Source organism: Gekko japonicus, unplaced genomic scaffold, assembly GCF_001447785.1.
Source record: "Gekko japonicus isolate JY-2015 unplaced genomic scaffold, Gekko_japonicus_V1.1 scaffold904, whole genome shotgun sequence".
In the NCBI taxonomy this organism is placed as follows: domain Eukaryota; kingdom Metazoa; phylum Chordata; class Lepidosauria; order Squamata; family Gekkonidae; genus Gekko; species Gekko japonicus.
This window is the reverse complement of record NW_015161976.1, coordinates 285,055-300,696: the sequence shown is the minus strand read 5'-3', so window position 1 is coordinate 300,696 and position 15,642 is coordinate 285,055. Positions and strand designations below refer to the sequence as shown.

At 42.6% G+C, this 15,642-nt stretch overlaps 1 protein-coding gene across 1 annotated transcript in view; it reads left to right on the top strand.

The window, feature by feature from the left end:
• Window positions 1-737: 737 nt before the first annotated feature.
• Window positions 738-15,642, top strand: part of DFNA5 (deafness, autosomal dominant 5) — a 26,568-nt gene continuing 11,663 nt past the window's right edge. The window contains exons 1-4 of the mRNA XM_015429747.1: window positions 738-948; window positions 4,145-4,337; window positions 7,031-7,202; window positions 9,269-9,389. Of these exons, the coding sequence (XP_015285233.1) occupies window positions 738-948; window positions 4,145-4,337; window positions 7,031-7,202; window positions 9,269-9,389 (697 nt within the window). The remainder of the gene's footprint in view (window positions 949-4,144; window positions 4,338-7,030; window positions 7,203-9,268; window positions 9,390-15,642) is intronic.

The following is a 15,642-nucleotide window of genomic DNA, read 5'->3' as shown; positions in this document are numbered from 1 at the left end:
AGCACAGATGATTTGTCAGGGAGTGTAGGCTTGGTAATGTCTCCTTGTCGAGTTCACACTTAGAGGGAATTTTCTGAAGCATGCTATCGAAAGAGCTTTCTCGCCTGAACACCCAAGCCTTTCTCAGACATCACAAACAAACTGCTGCTTGAGCACAAACGTGGGTAATTTTTGCGCTTGCTCTGTCCTGCCCCTCGTACAGCGTGCTGAGCTTGAAGATGGACGGTCTCACTGAACTCCACTTAGTCATGACAGTTGAATGCAGGCTGACTGCTGGAGTTTTCTTTCCTGGGATTTTTAACCCTGCTTCGATTAAGATTAAAAATCCTAATTACTTGGGAAGGTAGAAATTCCCATTTGTTAGGATGCCTGTATTCAGATTTCATGATTAGCTGGAATTAGTTGAAGACTTCAGTCTTGGCACTGTATGCATTGGAATGAGAAGAAGGAAGCATGCCAGCCCTGTGGTTAGCTATGTCTGTGCCTGTCAAGAAGAGGCTTTCTCTTGTTTGTGATGTCTAAATTGAGCCGCTGTTCGCTGGTGGAGCCTAGATAATTAGAAATGGTCATGTTAAGGACATGATTTGCAAAACCCTGCAGTAGTTTGTTTTGGAGACAGCTGGCCAAATCAGTATCTGTGTTAAAAATGTAAACTGCATGTGCTGCTTTTCATGATACTTGTATTTGCCCAATTGGCTTTTGTTCCACAAGGTGCTGAAACAACATTCCCCGCAAGGATGTTTGCAAAAGCGACTAAGAATTTTGTGAGAGAGGTTGACTGTGGAGGAGACTTGATCCCTGTGTCACGACTCAATGACTTGGATAAATTTCAGCTGCTGAGCTTGGTGACCAAGAAGAAGAAAACCTGGTGCTGGCAGAAGCCAAAGTACCACCTCTTGTCAGTCACACTGAATGATGTCCTTGCTGAAGGCAGTCCCATAAAACCAGGTAAAATAGCAGCTCCAGGTCTTAAGACAGAGTGCAGTTATGGCACACAACTGTTTCATATCTGAATTCAGGCAGATGTGTCTACTTCCCTTTTATTTTTTTAGAACTTCGAAATATTCCACACTTTCTGGAAAGCAAGCTGTTGCCATTTTACTCCATTTTAACTTGTCATCTTGATTTTGTTTTCATTTTAGAAATGTATGTAATATATTCCAAAGTCATTTCTCTAGTGCAGGCAGTGAAAGGTGATTCTAAATGAGGCTGTTGTCTTAAATGATCTCATTTTGTGGGTTTGATCTTTTCTTGCATTTCATATCCTTTCAGTTGGTTGCTTTGTGTGAAGCATTTACTTGGAATGACTATTAAGCTTTCTTGTATTTCATATCCTTTCAGTTGGTTGCTTTGCCCTTGAATATTCTGTGGAATATACTAGGCATTCCCCTTTGACTCTTGAGTGTCTTAAACACATTTCCATAGGCCAATATCAAAGAGGACTGTGCATTATCTATCGCAATGAAACTGGAGGCTGAGAAGTCTTCATACAGCCCCCTGAAAGCTACTCACAAAACCCAGAGAACTCTATAAAACACAGCTGCATGAAATGTGAGAATGAAATTGGTAAACACGTCCTTTGTACTTGAGCAGAAATATGCAGTAAAAGTGGGACTTTTCAGTTTCCAGTTATGTTCTTCAGGGTCAGGAGTGGAACTTTCCCCTGGATATCTAGTTCTCTATCACACTTCTATCTCACCGTCAATGCTCCCTCTAAGCTGTGGAGTCTTGTGAGCAAAACTTCTACTTCATGAGCTACTGGCATGAAAGTTGTGAGCGAGCAATTTGGCTACTGCATAAATTAGTTTGCTCCGGAGCCATCCTTCCTGAGCTAAGACAAGAATGTGTGAGCCAGAGGCTAAAAAACTGTGAGCTAGCTTACACTAACTCAGCTTAGAGGGAACACTGCTCACCGTTCCTACAAATTTCGCAGGACAGTGTATATCACTAACTTCTTCTCTTTCTGGTTTTATCTTCACAACATTCTTGTGGGATAGGCCCAGCTGATTTACAGTGTAATCCTAAAAACATTTTCCTGAGAGTAATCCCCATTGAATTACAGTTTGATTCTGAGTAGTCCTGTTTAGGATTGCTCTCTTAGTGACTCAGGGATCACCCAGTGAATTTCCTGGCTCAGAGGTGCTATGAAAATCTCCCAGATCTTAACTATGATACCACATTGGTTCTCAGATAACCACACTACTTATCTTACAATAAAACAAATCACATTTCACCCCCCAATCCTCCATTTCTGCACCAGTGTATTTGCTTGCAACACTGAAGAAACAGCTCTTCTCAGTTCTATTCAGATGTAATAGTGAATGTCTTTGCTTATTTCATGTACCAGAAGAAGAAGGGTTAGGCTTTGAAACTGGTGCAATTCAGAGTACAGGGTTAGCAAATTGTACCAAGTGTGACCAGCAGCCACATGCATTCTTCCTTGAAAAATATCTAGTTCCACAGCGAGGATATTTTGCTGTCCTCTTCCTTTGCCATTATGGCACTTAGATGTTTAGACTGGAAAAAACAATATGACATGACTTCATTTTCTTCCTCATAGGGGAGATGGCCGTCAACTTCCTAAAGCAGCCCAGGGAAACTCAAAGTAGATGAGATTGCAGATATCCATTCCTCTTTAACAGCTAAATTACAGCTGTGCCCTGTTCAAGGTCAGGGCTGCAGGTAGAGAGGAGTTTTAATCCTTCCTATGCATGGTTTTACTAATCTAAACCACCACCCACTACTGCTGTGAGCTCTTTGAAGGAAGAAAGGACACCCATGTCTTTTATTTTAAAGGGTTAATAACAGCATGTGGAGGAGGCTGGCTTCAGTTGGCAAAACCAAGTGGGGTATAAGAATGAAAACAAGGCTTTCAGCCTACTGCTGTAATCTGGAGAATTGCACACCTAGAGGAGCTGTCATTCTTGCTGAAATAAGACCCCAAAGGGTACAAACCCTTCCCATTTTCTTCTGGGTTTCATTGGAGCCATTCCCAGATCCTTCTGTGCCTCTGTTCTATGGATCACAAGAGCTCACAGATGCATGGGCAGGCTGGAACAAATAGAGTAGAATGTCCAGTAAACTTTCCCGTTTGAATGTATCTGCACTTCCTTGGGGAGTTGGTTGGGGGGAAATGCCGTATTGGCCGCTGGCAAAGCAGGCGACCCTTTCCTCTTGCACACCATCCTGAGACTGGATTTTTTTTTTAAAGTCCAATTTTGGGCCCCCCCCCTTCTCTGCATCTCCCCACCCCCTCATTCCAGGGATGCTTTTCCAAAAGCAAACTGTTTGCAAGGTTCCACTTTTGTATGTTTTAATTCGAGGAGATTGCTTTTTTGTGTGTGGCTGCGGGGCAGGGACCTTGGAGAGATGGTGAGGAGGGGAGCCGAAAGACCCCCCCTTCTGCCGCCATGGCTGGGAGTGACGGCTCTGCAAGGGGTTCTCAGGCCAAGGCCAGCACTGGAGCCCCGGTGAGGAAAAAAGCCCCGAGGCCACGACTTTTGCAGCCGTTTCAGCAGCAGCTGCGGCAGCAGGCGATGGAGCCTTAGGAGCCGGCTGCAGCGGCTGCAGTGGCTCTGCCCTGTTCAAGGTCAGGGCTGCAGGTAGAGAGGAGTTTTAATCCTTCCTATGCATGGTTTTACTAATCTAAACCACCACCCACTACTGCTGTGAGCTCTTTGAAGGAAGAAAGGACACCCATGTCTTTTATTTTAAAGGGTTAATAACAGCATGTGGAGGAGGCTGGCTTCAGTTGGCAAAACCAAGTGGGGTATAAGAATGAAAACAAGGCTTTCAGCCTACTGCTGTAATCTGGAGAATTGCACACCTAGAGGAGCTGTCATTCTTGCTGAAATAAGACCCCAAAGGGTACAAACCCTTCCCATTTTCTTCTGGGTTTCATTGGAGCCATTCCCAGATCCTTCTGTGCCTCTGTTCTATGGATCACAAGAGCTCACAGATGCATGGGCAGGCTGGAACAAATAGAGTAGAATGTCCAGTAAACTTTCCCGTTTGAATGTATCTGATCATTCCTCATTTTACTCTGTTTGGAAAGCTGTTTTCTCTTCTGTTTTAGAATGAATGTCCTGAAGTCTAGATGACTTTTCTGATTTTTGTTTCTCTTTTTTTTCCCCCCCCCTCCAAGTTGTTGTGGAATCTGACTTTGTGAAATACGAAGGGAAGTTTGAAGACTACGTCAGCGGGAGCATTGAAACATCTCTTGGGAAGATCAGTCTTGGAGCCAGTGGGAGAGGTGTTGTGGCTAGCCATTCATCTTTTGGAAATTTAAAAAAGCAACAAGCTGATCTGCAGAATCTTATGAAGGATAGCCAGGGAAGGTCAGTCTGGGCTTTAGAGTTGATATCTTTGTGAAAGTTTGTGGAAAAAACGCAGGATCAGCTGGAGAAATTTGGGACATGATATGCAGTTGTGGATCATATTCCATCATATGAAAAGTGTTGCAACCCCTGGATCATATGGACAGCCTTCTTTTGTACTTTTTCCAGTTCCACAGTATCCTTTTTGAGATACAGTGAGCAGAACACACAGTATTACAAATGAGGCTGCACCATAGCTTTAAATAAGGACATTATAATATTGGCCATTTTAATCCCAGTGTGGAGTTTGCATATTTCTCCACTGCTGCATGCTGAGTTGATATTTTCATTGAGTTACACACTTTTACACCAAAATGTATTTCAGTTTTGGTCTCACCCAGTTAAGAACCTGTCAGCATATATTTAACGGACTACAGTCTGGTCCGTGAACGTGGAGTTTCATGGTCTGGGGATCTGTAAACCCCACAGACCCACGAACCTCCTCGGACCATCATTTTTCTGGACCTTGCCCATCCCTACTCACAACAAATTTGTTTACTGGTTCCTGCCCAAATACAGCTTGTTCACCCTGCTCGTTTGCAAGTTGGTGTATTTCTTCTCGCAAAATGGGATACTAAACCACAGTTTAATTCTAGTTTTGAATCCTGGTTTGCAGGGAGAAGGCAATTTGCGAAGGCACTGCCTTTGGCTGTGCTGGCAAGCTGGAGCTTGACTGAAGGTTTCTCCATCCAAGAAGCTGTCAGTCTTATTCTGTGTGAGGGGACTGGGTAGGAAGGAGGCACAGCAAGCACGGCAGACAGGCTTGTTGGGATGCCTAACACAGCCCGTGAAATGAATGCAGCATACTGCGGCTACCCTCATGAATGACTGAGGAATTTTTCTCTGACTGCATGGGTAATTTTTTAAAGCAAAGAAACATCTATCAGTTAAGCGAATGCTCTAAAATGAGCCATGTTTTCATTTTCTAGCAATACACTTACAAATAGTAATTTATGTCTGTTCAGCTTGTCACACGGTTTTTACAAGCATCCATCAAAAGTGACTGTTGTTCCAATCCGTTCTTTTTCTAACTCTGTTGCTAATTCTCCTTCCTCTTGACAAGTGTGCTGTTCTGCAGTGCATCCCTGCAACAATACAAGATGCAACAGACTAGGCCAAGGTACCTGCGGGAGGGAGATTGTGTGAATCTTCCCCAAGCATATCATTCTTCCTTAGGCTTTTCCCCCCCTCTCCCTTAAGGAAGATGTAGACTGAAGTACAGCCGCAGCCTGGGAAGCTCTTTTGAACTAAGCCATGAAGTTTTATAGTAGGAATTGTGCTTCCGGCATGTCTGAAATTAATCCACTGGAAAGCTGCATTTTGAATTGGATTAATAGGAGAAGGAATATGGGACTCTGCTTGGTGGAATGTGACAGAGGATTAGACTGAGGTGCTCTGGTCTAGCTAATTCCCTTCTGAGGAAATAAAGCTGTGCAAGGATTGTCATTATAGAACTGCAGCCGCTTTTTTTGGATAGAGGAAACTGGGCTGTTTTTGATTGCTCCAGTACCCTGGACACAGGCCAGGAAATGAGATTTGGAATTCAAACTCAGCTACAGTTTCATTGTTATGAAGACTGTCATGGGGATATTAGCATCAACGCAGGACCTTTCGTTATGATTTAAAAACTCTCCCACCCCCTCCTATGTATACTTGTGCTAACCTTGGTACAGCACCTGTGGCAACATATCCCAGCCCTGTAAAGTGGGAAAGCCATGCTGCAGGGGGGACAGACTTGCTCTGGGCGGAGGCCCATGCAACCTATGGGAATGGAAGCAGCAGCAATCGGGGTCTTGTTACATGCAAGATTGCATGTTTGTGGAATTCTGATCTGGTTCTGTATTTAAAAGTGGAAGGCAGAAGGATAGCATGATTCTCTACCCTCACATTATAGGGGAATAAACATCTTCATATTTGTCTAGTCCTCTTTTCAGACTTGTCAGTTAATTGGAGGTATGATGCATTTTCTAGGCATTGCAGTGTTTAATTTGATAAAAAGAGTACTGTAGTTTGCACGATTGATGGACAAGATGCCATTAACGAGTGTTTTGACAATAGTGAATCCTTCTTTCTGGAGGTTTAATAATGAGGACTGTAGTCTTATTTTGCATTCTTTTGAGATGTTAGGGCATGCCACCCTTATCAGTGGCCAGTGTACTCCAGTTTCCATGCCTTACTGAATCATCAAAGTCTATCCAAAGCTATATATCATTTTGGTAAAATAATTTGCTTTTAGACATCTTCCACAGTCACATCAGGGATTAAATACCCCTTTACAAGAGGGTGAGCTTTGTCCATGATTTAAATTGTTTCTTGATTCTTGAAGAGGATATAAATTTGGGAGGGGAGAAGTGAGTATGAAGCATGTCAAAGATATCATGGAAGGTCAGATGGTAATCTGAATTTGGGGGTATAGTTCTCATATAGATGTATTGTGTGACTAGCTGGTGATAGCATATGCTTGTAATGAGAAGTCATTCTATTGTACAAATTCTACATCTCAATTCTGGATTGGGTTTTTTTAGGCTGGTACCAGTAAGGAGTGGCCACTGAAGAACTAAAACATCCTTCACAATAATTCTGTGCATAGCTAGTAAAACTGTATGTTCTTGGTATCAATTTGTATATGTTAGATGCTTGACCTCTTTTTACAGGACAATAAATCTACAAAATACGTTGCTGCAACAAATGCTTGAAAGAAAGCATGAAGTTCTTTGTATCCTGACAGAAAGAATAGTAACGACTCAGAAATGTTTGATAACCGAACACATTCAGACAGAGGAAAATGTGGCCAGTTTGGTAGGGTTACGTACAAAGGTTATAAAGGTAAGATCATAAAAGTCAAATTGTTGGGTTGAATTAACTGGCCTGCTTCCACTCTGTTTTTCTCCATCAGAAGTCTTAGCAGAAGGGAGTCATCAGATTAACCCTATAGCTTTTTATGTACATGCCATTTACATATATTCAATTCATGTTTAAGATTGAGCAGTATTTCTGGCTTGCTACATCCCCCTCTAGTTTTGCAGATGCCAGGCTTTTTGCATTGGTCCCAACAGCGTACTCCAAACAATGAGACCATCTCCTATGCAAGTTTTATTGAAACTGGTAGAAGCTGCAAAAATACACTCCCTTGATATTGCACAGCCTCTGAGCATGTGAAGGAGAAGTTCCTGGTGGATTGTGCCCAAACCTACTTACAAAAGTTTCTGTTGCTTCATAAAACTGCTTCATGGTTGCTGGATTTGGGCCAATATATGGCAATTTGAGCCAGATACTTTAATAAAAATATTTTGCCACAAAATTTCTCCTTACTGGGAAGTAGCTTTGTGTCCTCAAACTGCCCTCTGAATATATGTGCTTTTTTTGAGTAAGGGCTGTTTTGTCATATTACTGTCAGACTCTCAGTGAGACCACTCTTCATTCAATGTTACTTAAAGAAGTTTATTGGAAAGATTTGGTCAACTGCAGAGGTGAACGTCCTTGTTAGGACTGATGAGTCCAGGGCGGGAGATGGAAAGTAAAGGTGAATGCCCACATTCCACGTATAGGTCACACACACCAGCTTTACTAACAGTTCTGATTGATATACGACCTAACTAGTTATTCCCAAAGTCTTATCTTCGCCCAAGGTCACTCCTGTGTGAAAACCCAGGCGCTCCTTGGGGGCTGCTTCAAGAAGGGTTACAAGTATGGCGGTGCATCCTTAATACTACAACAATCGGCCTCTCATACACTCCCCCCCCCCGAATCTCATGGCAGTTAGGGCATGAGATAAGAAATGAAGAAAGAAGCCAGATGTGCCCTGAGCAAGCAAGAATACAAAAGCAAAACTAGCATTAAACCTTAAAAATCCTAATTCAGTCCCGAGTCTGACAATTACTTCCTGTTATTCCATTTTTTAAGAGTTGTGTCTTTTGTGAAGTGCAAATAGTCAGCTACAAATTTGAGATTTGTATACCTCAAACTATGTTTGAAGAGCTTTGCCAAACCTGTATTTAGGTTTGGCACTCTTAAGGGTGCACTCTTAAACTATATGATTTTTGGTGGATCATACCAGACGTCTATTGAATGTACTGTTGTGTAACTAACAGTGGTTAGGCAGTTGCTCCAGATAACCTCGTAAAGAGAACAGTAAGAAAGCAGCTGCACCCAGTTTCTTCTGTCTGGCATCTGGTAATCTGAACTTTACACGTACCTCTGTACATGAGGGATCCATTTACAACTGTTTGAGATATTGGTTGGATCTCACCTAGATTTCTATAGGTGTAAGGAACAGGGGCCAATCCCACCCTCTTGTGGCAGCCGGAAACACCTCGCTCCAAATGCTGTTCCTAGGGGACAGCTTTGCCTCCACAGGAATAGTTGGGGGGGGGGTTGGAGGTCTCCTTTGGGTGGTGTGGAATGGACAAAAATTGTTCCTCTTATGCATGCAAAATCTAAGCAGGATCCAAGTCAGGTATCTGTGGTAGACCTGCCCTCTGTGAATTTGCTTTATTCTTCTAGAAAGCTATATAAGCTGGTAGCCAAACCTGTGGCAGTGGATAAAAAAAATAAATTTTTGCATGTTTAAGATTATTTTTTCTCAGTTTGTCCTGAACCTGTTTCCCAGTTACAAAGATGCTGGCCTTCTGGCTGCTTCCATGCTTGCATTTTAAGTGTTTGAACTGAAGGAAAATAATATGAGAAGTCCTGGTTTTTCACTTCCTTTTCACTTCCTGTATCTTGGACTTGTGAAACTAACCAAGTAATAAAAGTGTGTCTAGATTCATTTCTGTAGAACTTCAGGACCAAGTTTTTTTCCCCCTTTACTTTGACAGTTGTTTTGTGGCTAAATTACTGCATTGCTGGATTAAACCAGCACAAATTAATGATTGAATGCCTCTTTCCCTCAGGTGTCTGTGAGTGAAAATGGGAATGTGATGAAGGATTCTAATGTGATCTTGGAGATCCCAGCTCCCACAGCTATTGCTTACAGTGTAATAGAACTGTATATAAAGCGTGACGGTCAATTTGGTAGGTAATGGGCCCATTTCCCGCCCCTTCCTCTCGGCAGCATTGCAGAGCACGACTACTTAGTGAGCTATGTTACCTTGCTAGGTTTATTAGAACATGATGGACAGGTCATTTAGCCAGGTTTTATTCAAAAGTTGGGGCAAAAATGATGGCTGTGCAAGTATACATGACTCTGGGGCTTTTTTTGTGCTGGTTCTCACTGATGCAGAGTACTGGCACCTTGGGGGGGAACTGTAGAAATCGGTACAACCCTGTATATGAGTACCAGCACCTTTTTTTCCTTCTTTCTCTTTTTTTCTTTTCTTTTTTTAACAACAAAAGCACTGCATGACTGTAGAAAGCACATCCTGGTTTTGCTGAAATTGCAAGTGCATTTCAAGGAAACTGTAAGCAACTTGTTTGCGTGTGACAGAGAGAGAGAGAGAGAGTACCTTGACTGTGATTCAGATCTGACAGCATCATTCCTGTGTCAGCATACATGAGTAAACACATGAGGCTGACTCACCCAAACAGACCCATCTGTCAGAGTCAGTCAGATTCTTTACTAATTCACACGGGAGCTGTACTCTGCTCATCCACCATCTGCTTTCTTACTGGAACTCCTCTGAGTCCTTTCTTGTTGATAGTTTGCTTGAGATGAGCCAGCCATGTGCCATTTTACAGGAGATTGGATTGCCCAGCTCCTTTTGAATGCCAAAGGATGGTTTGAGGCTGTGGTGTAGTGAAAATAGATCTTAGAAGAAGAAGAGTTGGTTTTCATACCCCGCTTTTCTCTACCTTAAAGAGTGTCAAAGCAGTTTACAATCCCCTTTCCTTCCTCTCCGCACAGCAGGCACCTTGTGAGGTAGGTGGGGCTGAGAGAGTTCTGAGAGAACTGTGACAGGCCCAAGTCACTCAGCAGGCTTCATATGGAGGAGCGGGGAATCCAACCCGGTTCTCCAGACTAGAGTTTGCTGCTCTTAACCATTGCACCCAGTAGGGAAAAAAGAACAAGTAAAATATAGAAGTTATGCTTCCTGTGCATAGGAACAACCAGGCTGCATCAGACAGTTCTTCTAGTTTGCATCGGTTCTTTACACTGTAGCCAAGCAGATGCCCCCAGCAGGCTTACAAGCAGGACACAGAGACCAAAGCCTCCCACCCCATTTTTGCCCTCCCAGCACCAGTCTTCCCCAACACTGGAGCTAATAGAAATGTTCACTCTCTCGCCCACTTGCTCTTGGGGGAAATGGCACAAGAAGAACAGGTCCCCCCCCACACACACACACACTCAGTACCCTCACAGGGTGATCTCTATCCAAATCTTCTTCACCTCCCCCCCCCCAACTGCTTTTTAATGCTGAACAATATGTCAGGAAATCCATTTGCAGAATTCCTTCGTACTGTGTAATTCATACTGTGTAATTCAGCCTGACGTTCAACCACTAAAAAACAAAAACCGATAGCTTTTTCAACAGTTTTTAGCCATTTGGAGATTTTGTACAAAAACTGTTGCAAGGAAAACTCCTTCCCACATTTCCCAATTTTTTTGGACTGAGTTTTGTTTATTGCCAAAAATTTGAGTGATAGCTGTCCTGCAGATACTCTGGATGACAGTCAGAATTCTCTGTGTAGATGTGAGAAGGAGTTTTTCAAGGAGAGAAAGAGAGACCCAGTGTGAAATGGTGGCATTAGAGTATCAGACTAGACCCAGATTCAAATCTTCACTCTGCCATGGAAGCTGCCAGGATGCCAGTCCCTTTCTTTCTGCCTAATCTACCTCACAGGATTGTCATTGGAGAAAAGTAGGAGATAAATATAAAAATAAATAAATATGATACTTAAATTGGCCCTCACTTTTCAGATTTCTACTATGCACCAATTATTACTAGTATCATTGGCCATTGGCTATTGCATTTTCTGTGGTCGTGGTTCTTTTCCCTGTATATCCTTCACAGTGGTGGAAATAGCAGATAAGCTTGCCTGGAATGAGCGTGCTTGTTCAGAAATTCCATCCGTCAATGACAAGAGGTAGCTGCTATGCATGAAAAAACACATGGGAGGTGCTCTTAAAATGCAAAGCTTTCAAGCCTCTCATTTTGTTATGAGTTATGGATGACAACATACACAAAAGGAGAAGATTCCACTTATCAGTCTCTGTAGGAGTTTATTGGACTGAAAGTAAGGGAGGGGAACCAATATAGTCATCTCTGGTTGCTATGAGATTGTGCATTTCCTTGGCTGCACAAACACTTTGAAAATCTCTTTCAAAAAAAAAGGATATAATCTTATGGTGGTCTTCTGTATATAATTGAACACATATTTGTAATACAGATTAAGTACATATAAAGTCACATGAATTGTGACATTTTGTAGCCATGGCTTCTTCTGATTGGAATGTCTGCTTTAAGCTCACCAATAATAAAGTTAGCAGACCTGGGTTTATTAACCTTTGTCCTTTTTTCCTGCTCTTTGTCTGGTGTGCCCTGCCCTGTTTTTATATATATATAGTTGTATCTAATCACTCAAGCCATAAAAGATGTGGGTTCTTGCTGTCTCTTTATCTGTCCTGGTTGTTATAATTTGAAGGTGAAGGGAAAGGGGGGGGGACTGGCTGTTGCAAGAGCTCAGTGGCTGTGGGGCATGTCACTAAGTAATCCAAATTCCTCTAGTACCCAGGTATTCTCCTCCTCAGTGCCTCTCCCCTCTCCCCACCCCCGCCCAGCCTCACTCCCATAGCAACAAGTGGTATAAGCATGTCAGCATAACTATAATCCAGGTTGTTTCACTGTTCTAGAGGAGGGGTATCTCTAATCTCAGCATCTTTCATGATGCAATTGGATATGTGTCTAAACTAACTGAACTCACATAAAAGTTCAGCATAATGCCGCTATATAAATCATAATGCCGCTATATAAATCAATGGTGCGACCTCATCTGGAATACTGTGTGCAATTCTGGTCACCACACCTTAAAAAGGATATTATAGCTTTGGAAAAAGTGCAGAAAAGGGCAACTTGAATGATAAAAGGGTTGGAACACTTTCCCTATGAGGAAAGATTAAGGCGCTTAGGGCTCTTTAGCTTGGAGAAACGACGACTGAGGGGTGACATGATTGAGGTTTATAAGATTATGCATGGGAAAGAGCAGGTAGAGAAAGAGGTACTTTTCTCCCTTTCTCACAATACAAGAACTCATGGGCACTCCATGAAATTGCTGAGCGGTCGGGTTAGAACGGATAAAAGGAAGTACTTCTTCACCCAAAGAGTGATTAACACTTGGAATTCACTGCCACAGGAAGTGGTGGCGGCTACAAGCATGGATGGCTTCAAAAGGGAATTAGATAAGCACATGGAGCAGAGGTCCATCAGTGGCTATTAGCCACAAGGTATAGATAGAGACTCTGGGGCAAGTAATGCTCTGTCATCTTGGTGCTTGGGGGGGTCAACAGTGGGATGGCTTCTAATGTCCTGGCCCCACTGGTGGACCTCCTGATGGCACTTGGTATTTCTGGCCACTGTGTGATACAGAGTGTTGGACTGGATGGGCCTTTGGCCTGATCCAACATTGGCATCTCTTATGTTCTTAAAAGTTTTATTGACTTGTACAGTAATGTTTCATGGCAGTAAATCATAAGTGATAGTGCATCTTCTTTATTCTGCTTTGCTTTATTCTGCTGTTTATCTTATACTTAGAGGTTAGATTTTCCATTCTGAATTTTGCCTATCTTCACCTCAGCCTCCTAGGTGATAATGCTGTTGTTATTTGCCATTTTAAGCCCTACATCTATTTGCATATTGGAGGCTCTCTTTATGAAGACAGCTTTCAAGTGGTTATGGCATCTGCCTTTGCGCTCCTTCAATTGCCTTGTTACCTCCTGCACATTTTGCATCTGCAGGGACCTTGCCATTTTTTGGTAGCTCCTGTTTGCTAGTGGAGGCACTGTGTTCTAGTCTGGGACATGTTCTATTCTGAGGAGAGGGGTTGTGGCTCGGTGGGAGAGCATCTGTTTTGTATGCAGGAAGTCCCAAGCTCAGTCCCCAGCATTTCCACTTTAAAAGATCTGGTAGGTGCTGATGTGATAGTGCTTTACCAGGAGAGGCAACTGCCAATCTGAGAAGGCGATATTGACCTTGGAAGACCAATGGTATGTTTCAGTACGGGGCAGTGTCATTTGTTCATACATTCTTGTGTGCTTCCTAGGGATTTTAATCCTGTAACACACACACCCCTTGAATCTTAGTGGGAAAGGCAGACTATAAACAAAAGTAAATAAAAATGAATTCTTCCCTTTCCTGAATGTTAGTAGTACAGGGCACATGTTTTTGAAGTCAGCAGGGACCAGTCTTTGTGACCCCTGTGGGTTAAATTCATCTGACCTAAGTTTGGGAGGTATTTCCCTAGCAACCTGTCTTGAAATTTACCAGTAGAGAGCGCTGTGCCTTCTTGTCAGCTCAAACGAGGAAACTAGTCATGTAGATAGGTTTATGTAATCATGTAAATAGGGAGAGTGAGGTGAATAAACTGCTGGCTGCTGATGTCACAAAGGCATTGAATCTTACCTACTTAGGCCCCCATGCTGTGGCTTTCTTCACTTAAGTTTCTAGTCAGTGTAAGGGGTTTTCTCCCAGATGTCATGTACCATCTACATGCAGCCTGTTACCTTTCCCTCCATTTTGGTTTTCTTCTGCATGGACTGGTTCAGGAGACCACAGCCTCTGACAAATTTCCAGACTTGGAACATTATTAGATAAAATTGCTCTGGGAATTGAAAGTGTTGGCAGCGCTAATACATTTGCCTTTCAGTGTTTACACGCAGCTTTTATTAGCCTTAATCGAGGCACAAGAAGCACCCTGGCAGAGCCTCATTATTCTTGAGAGGAAAGTTTGAATTTGTGTTACTTTTCTTTTCTCTTGCTGTGTAACTCTCCTTAGTTTCTGAGAGGGTTTTAATATGCTAACAGTTCGACAAACAATTGCTTTCTTCATTCTCATTCTGTTGTAGCACAGAGGAGTTGCAGAGAGCTTTTCAGACTTCCTTTCTTCTTGCAGTGTTCCTTTCCCATTGGTCTTTGTGCTTCCCATTCCCTTTAGACTAAGTTCACTGAGATATGAATGTGAAAAGGTGATATTTAAATTCTGAACATGGGTCGTGAACATAGTGCGTTTGCCCTTAAATAATCTATTTTTCTCCTTTCTTTTTGTGTGGATTTCATTACAGTTTTGGGAAAGTCTTTTGGCCAATGTATAAGGAGGGATTTGGGTATTCTATTGGTGCATTCTGTAATGTGTTTCCCCCCCCCCTCATAGCCAGAGAACAGGGTTATGGAAGTTATCAATGCTTCTTTGTTCCCTGAAAGCAAAGTGTCTAATGTTTCATTGTTCTTCTTCTATGAAATGACAATGTGACTGTAAAAATGTGTAAAGCAGAGACTGAACTACAGTAGGAAAGATGTTGGGAGGTCTGTGAATAGATCTTGTGTGTGTTGTTGATAGTTGTGAAGGGGAGTTTGAATTGAGGCAATGGCGTGTGGGGTCTTAATTAGACGATTCCAGGGAAATCATGCTGTGCTATTAAAAGAGGATCAATTGAAGGATAGAGTCTTGAGCCATTTTCTTCTCTCCTAAGCCATATGTTGTGAGATTTGGAATTTATCACATTGTGACAGGGAAAAATTGTCTCATAGCAATCTTCAGAAGGGAAAAAAGTTATAATTTTATGTATGTATTTATTTAGTGTATCTATAGTCACCTTTTTTACAGAGACTCAGAGTAGATTACACAGTGTAAGTCGACAACAGTCTACGAAATGTGATACTTGGGCTCATTTGAATCTCCACACAGAACTTCCATTTTAATTAGATAATTAATTCTAAACAATATGTAGCTCATCTTTCCAAGCAATAAAGGTACTCCACAATTGCTTTATGAGTATGTTTGCAAGGCACATGATTCGACAGTGTTTCTGAAGCCACACGGATGTAAGTTTGGTCTGGGCCTGGACCTTCCTGGTGGAATATAAATGTGATAGATTGGTAGTTGATTTGAATAGTTTTATAATGTGTTGTCAGCTGCCCTCCGCGCAATTTATGAATCCAGACTTTGTTTTCCTCTGGTGGAAGAGTAGTTTTGCCAGTGGGGGGAGGAGGGACTAACTCCTGCCTATTTTCCCTTCTCACTGCAGACACACGCATCCCCCCCCCAGTGTTCCCTCTGTCATTCCTGGGCATCCCCCCCCCCCCCCCGCGGCCACGCCTCCCGGGGCTCCTTTGTC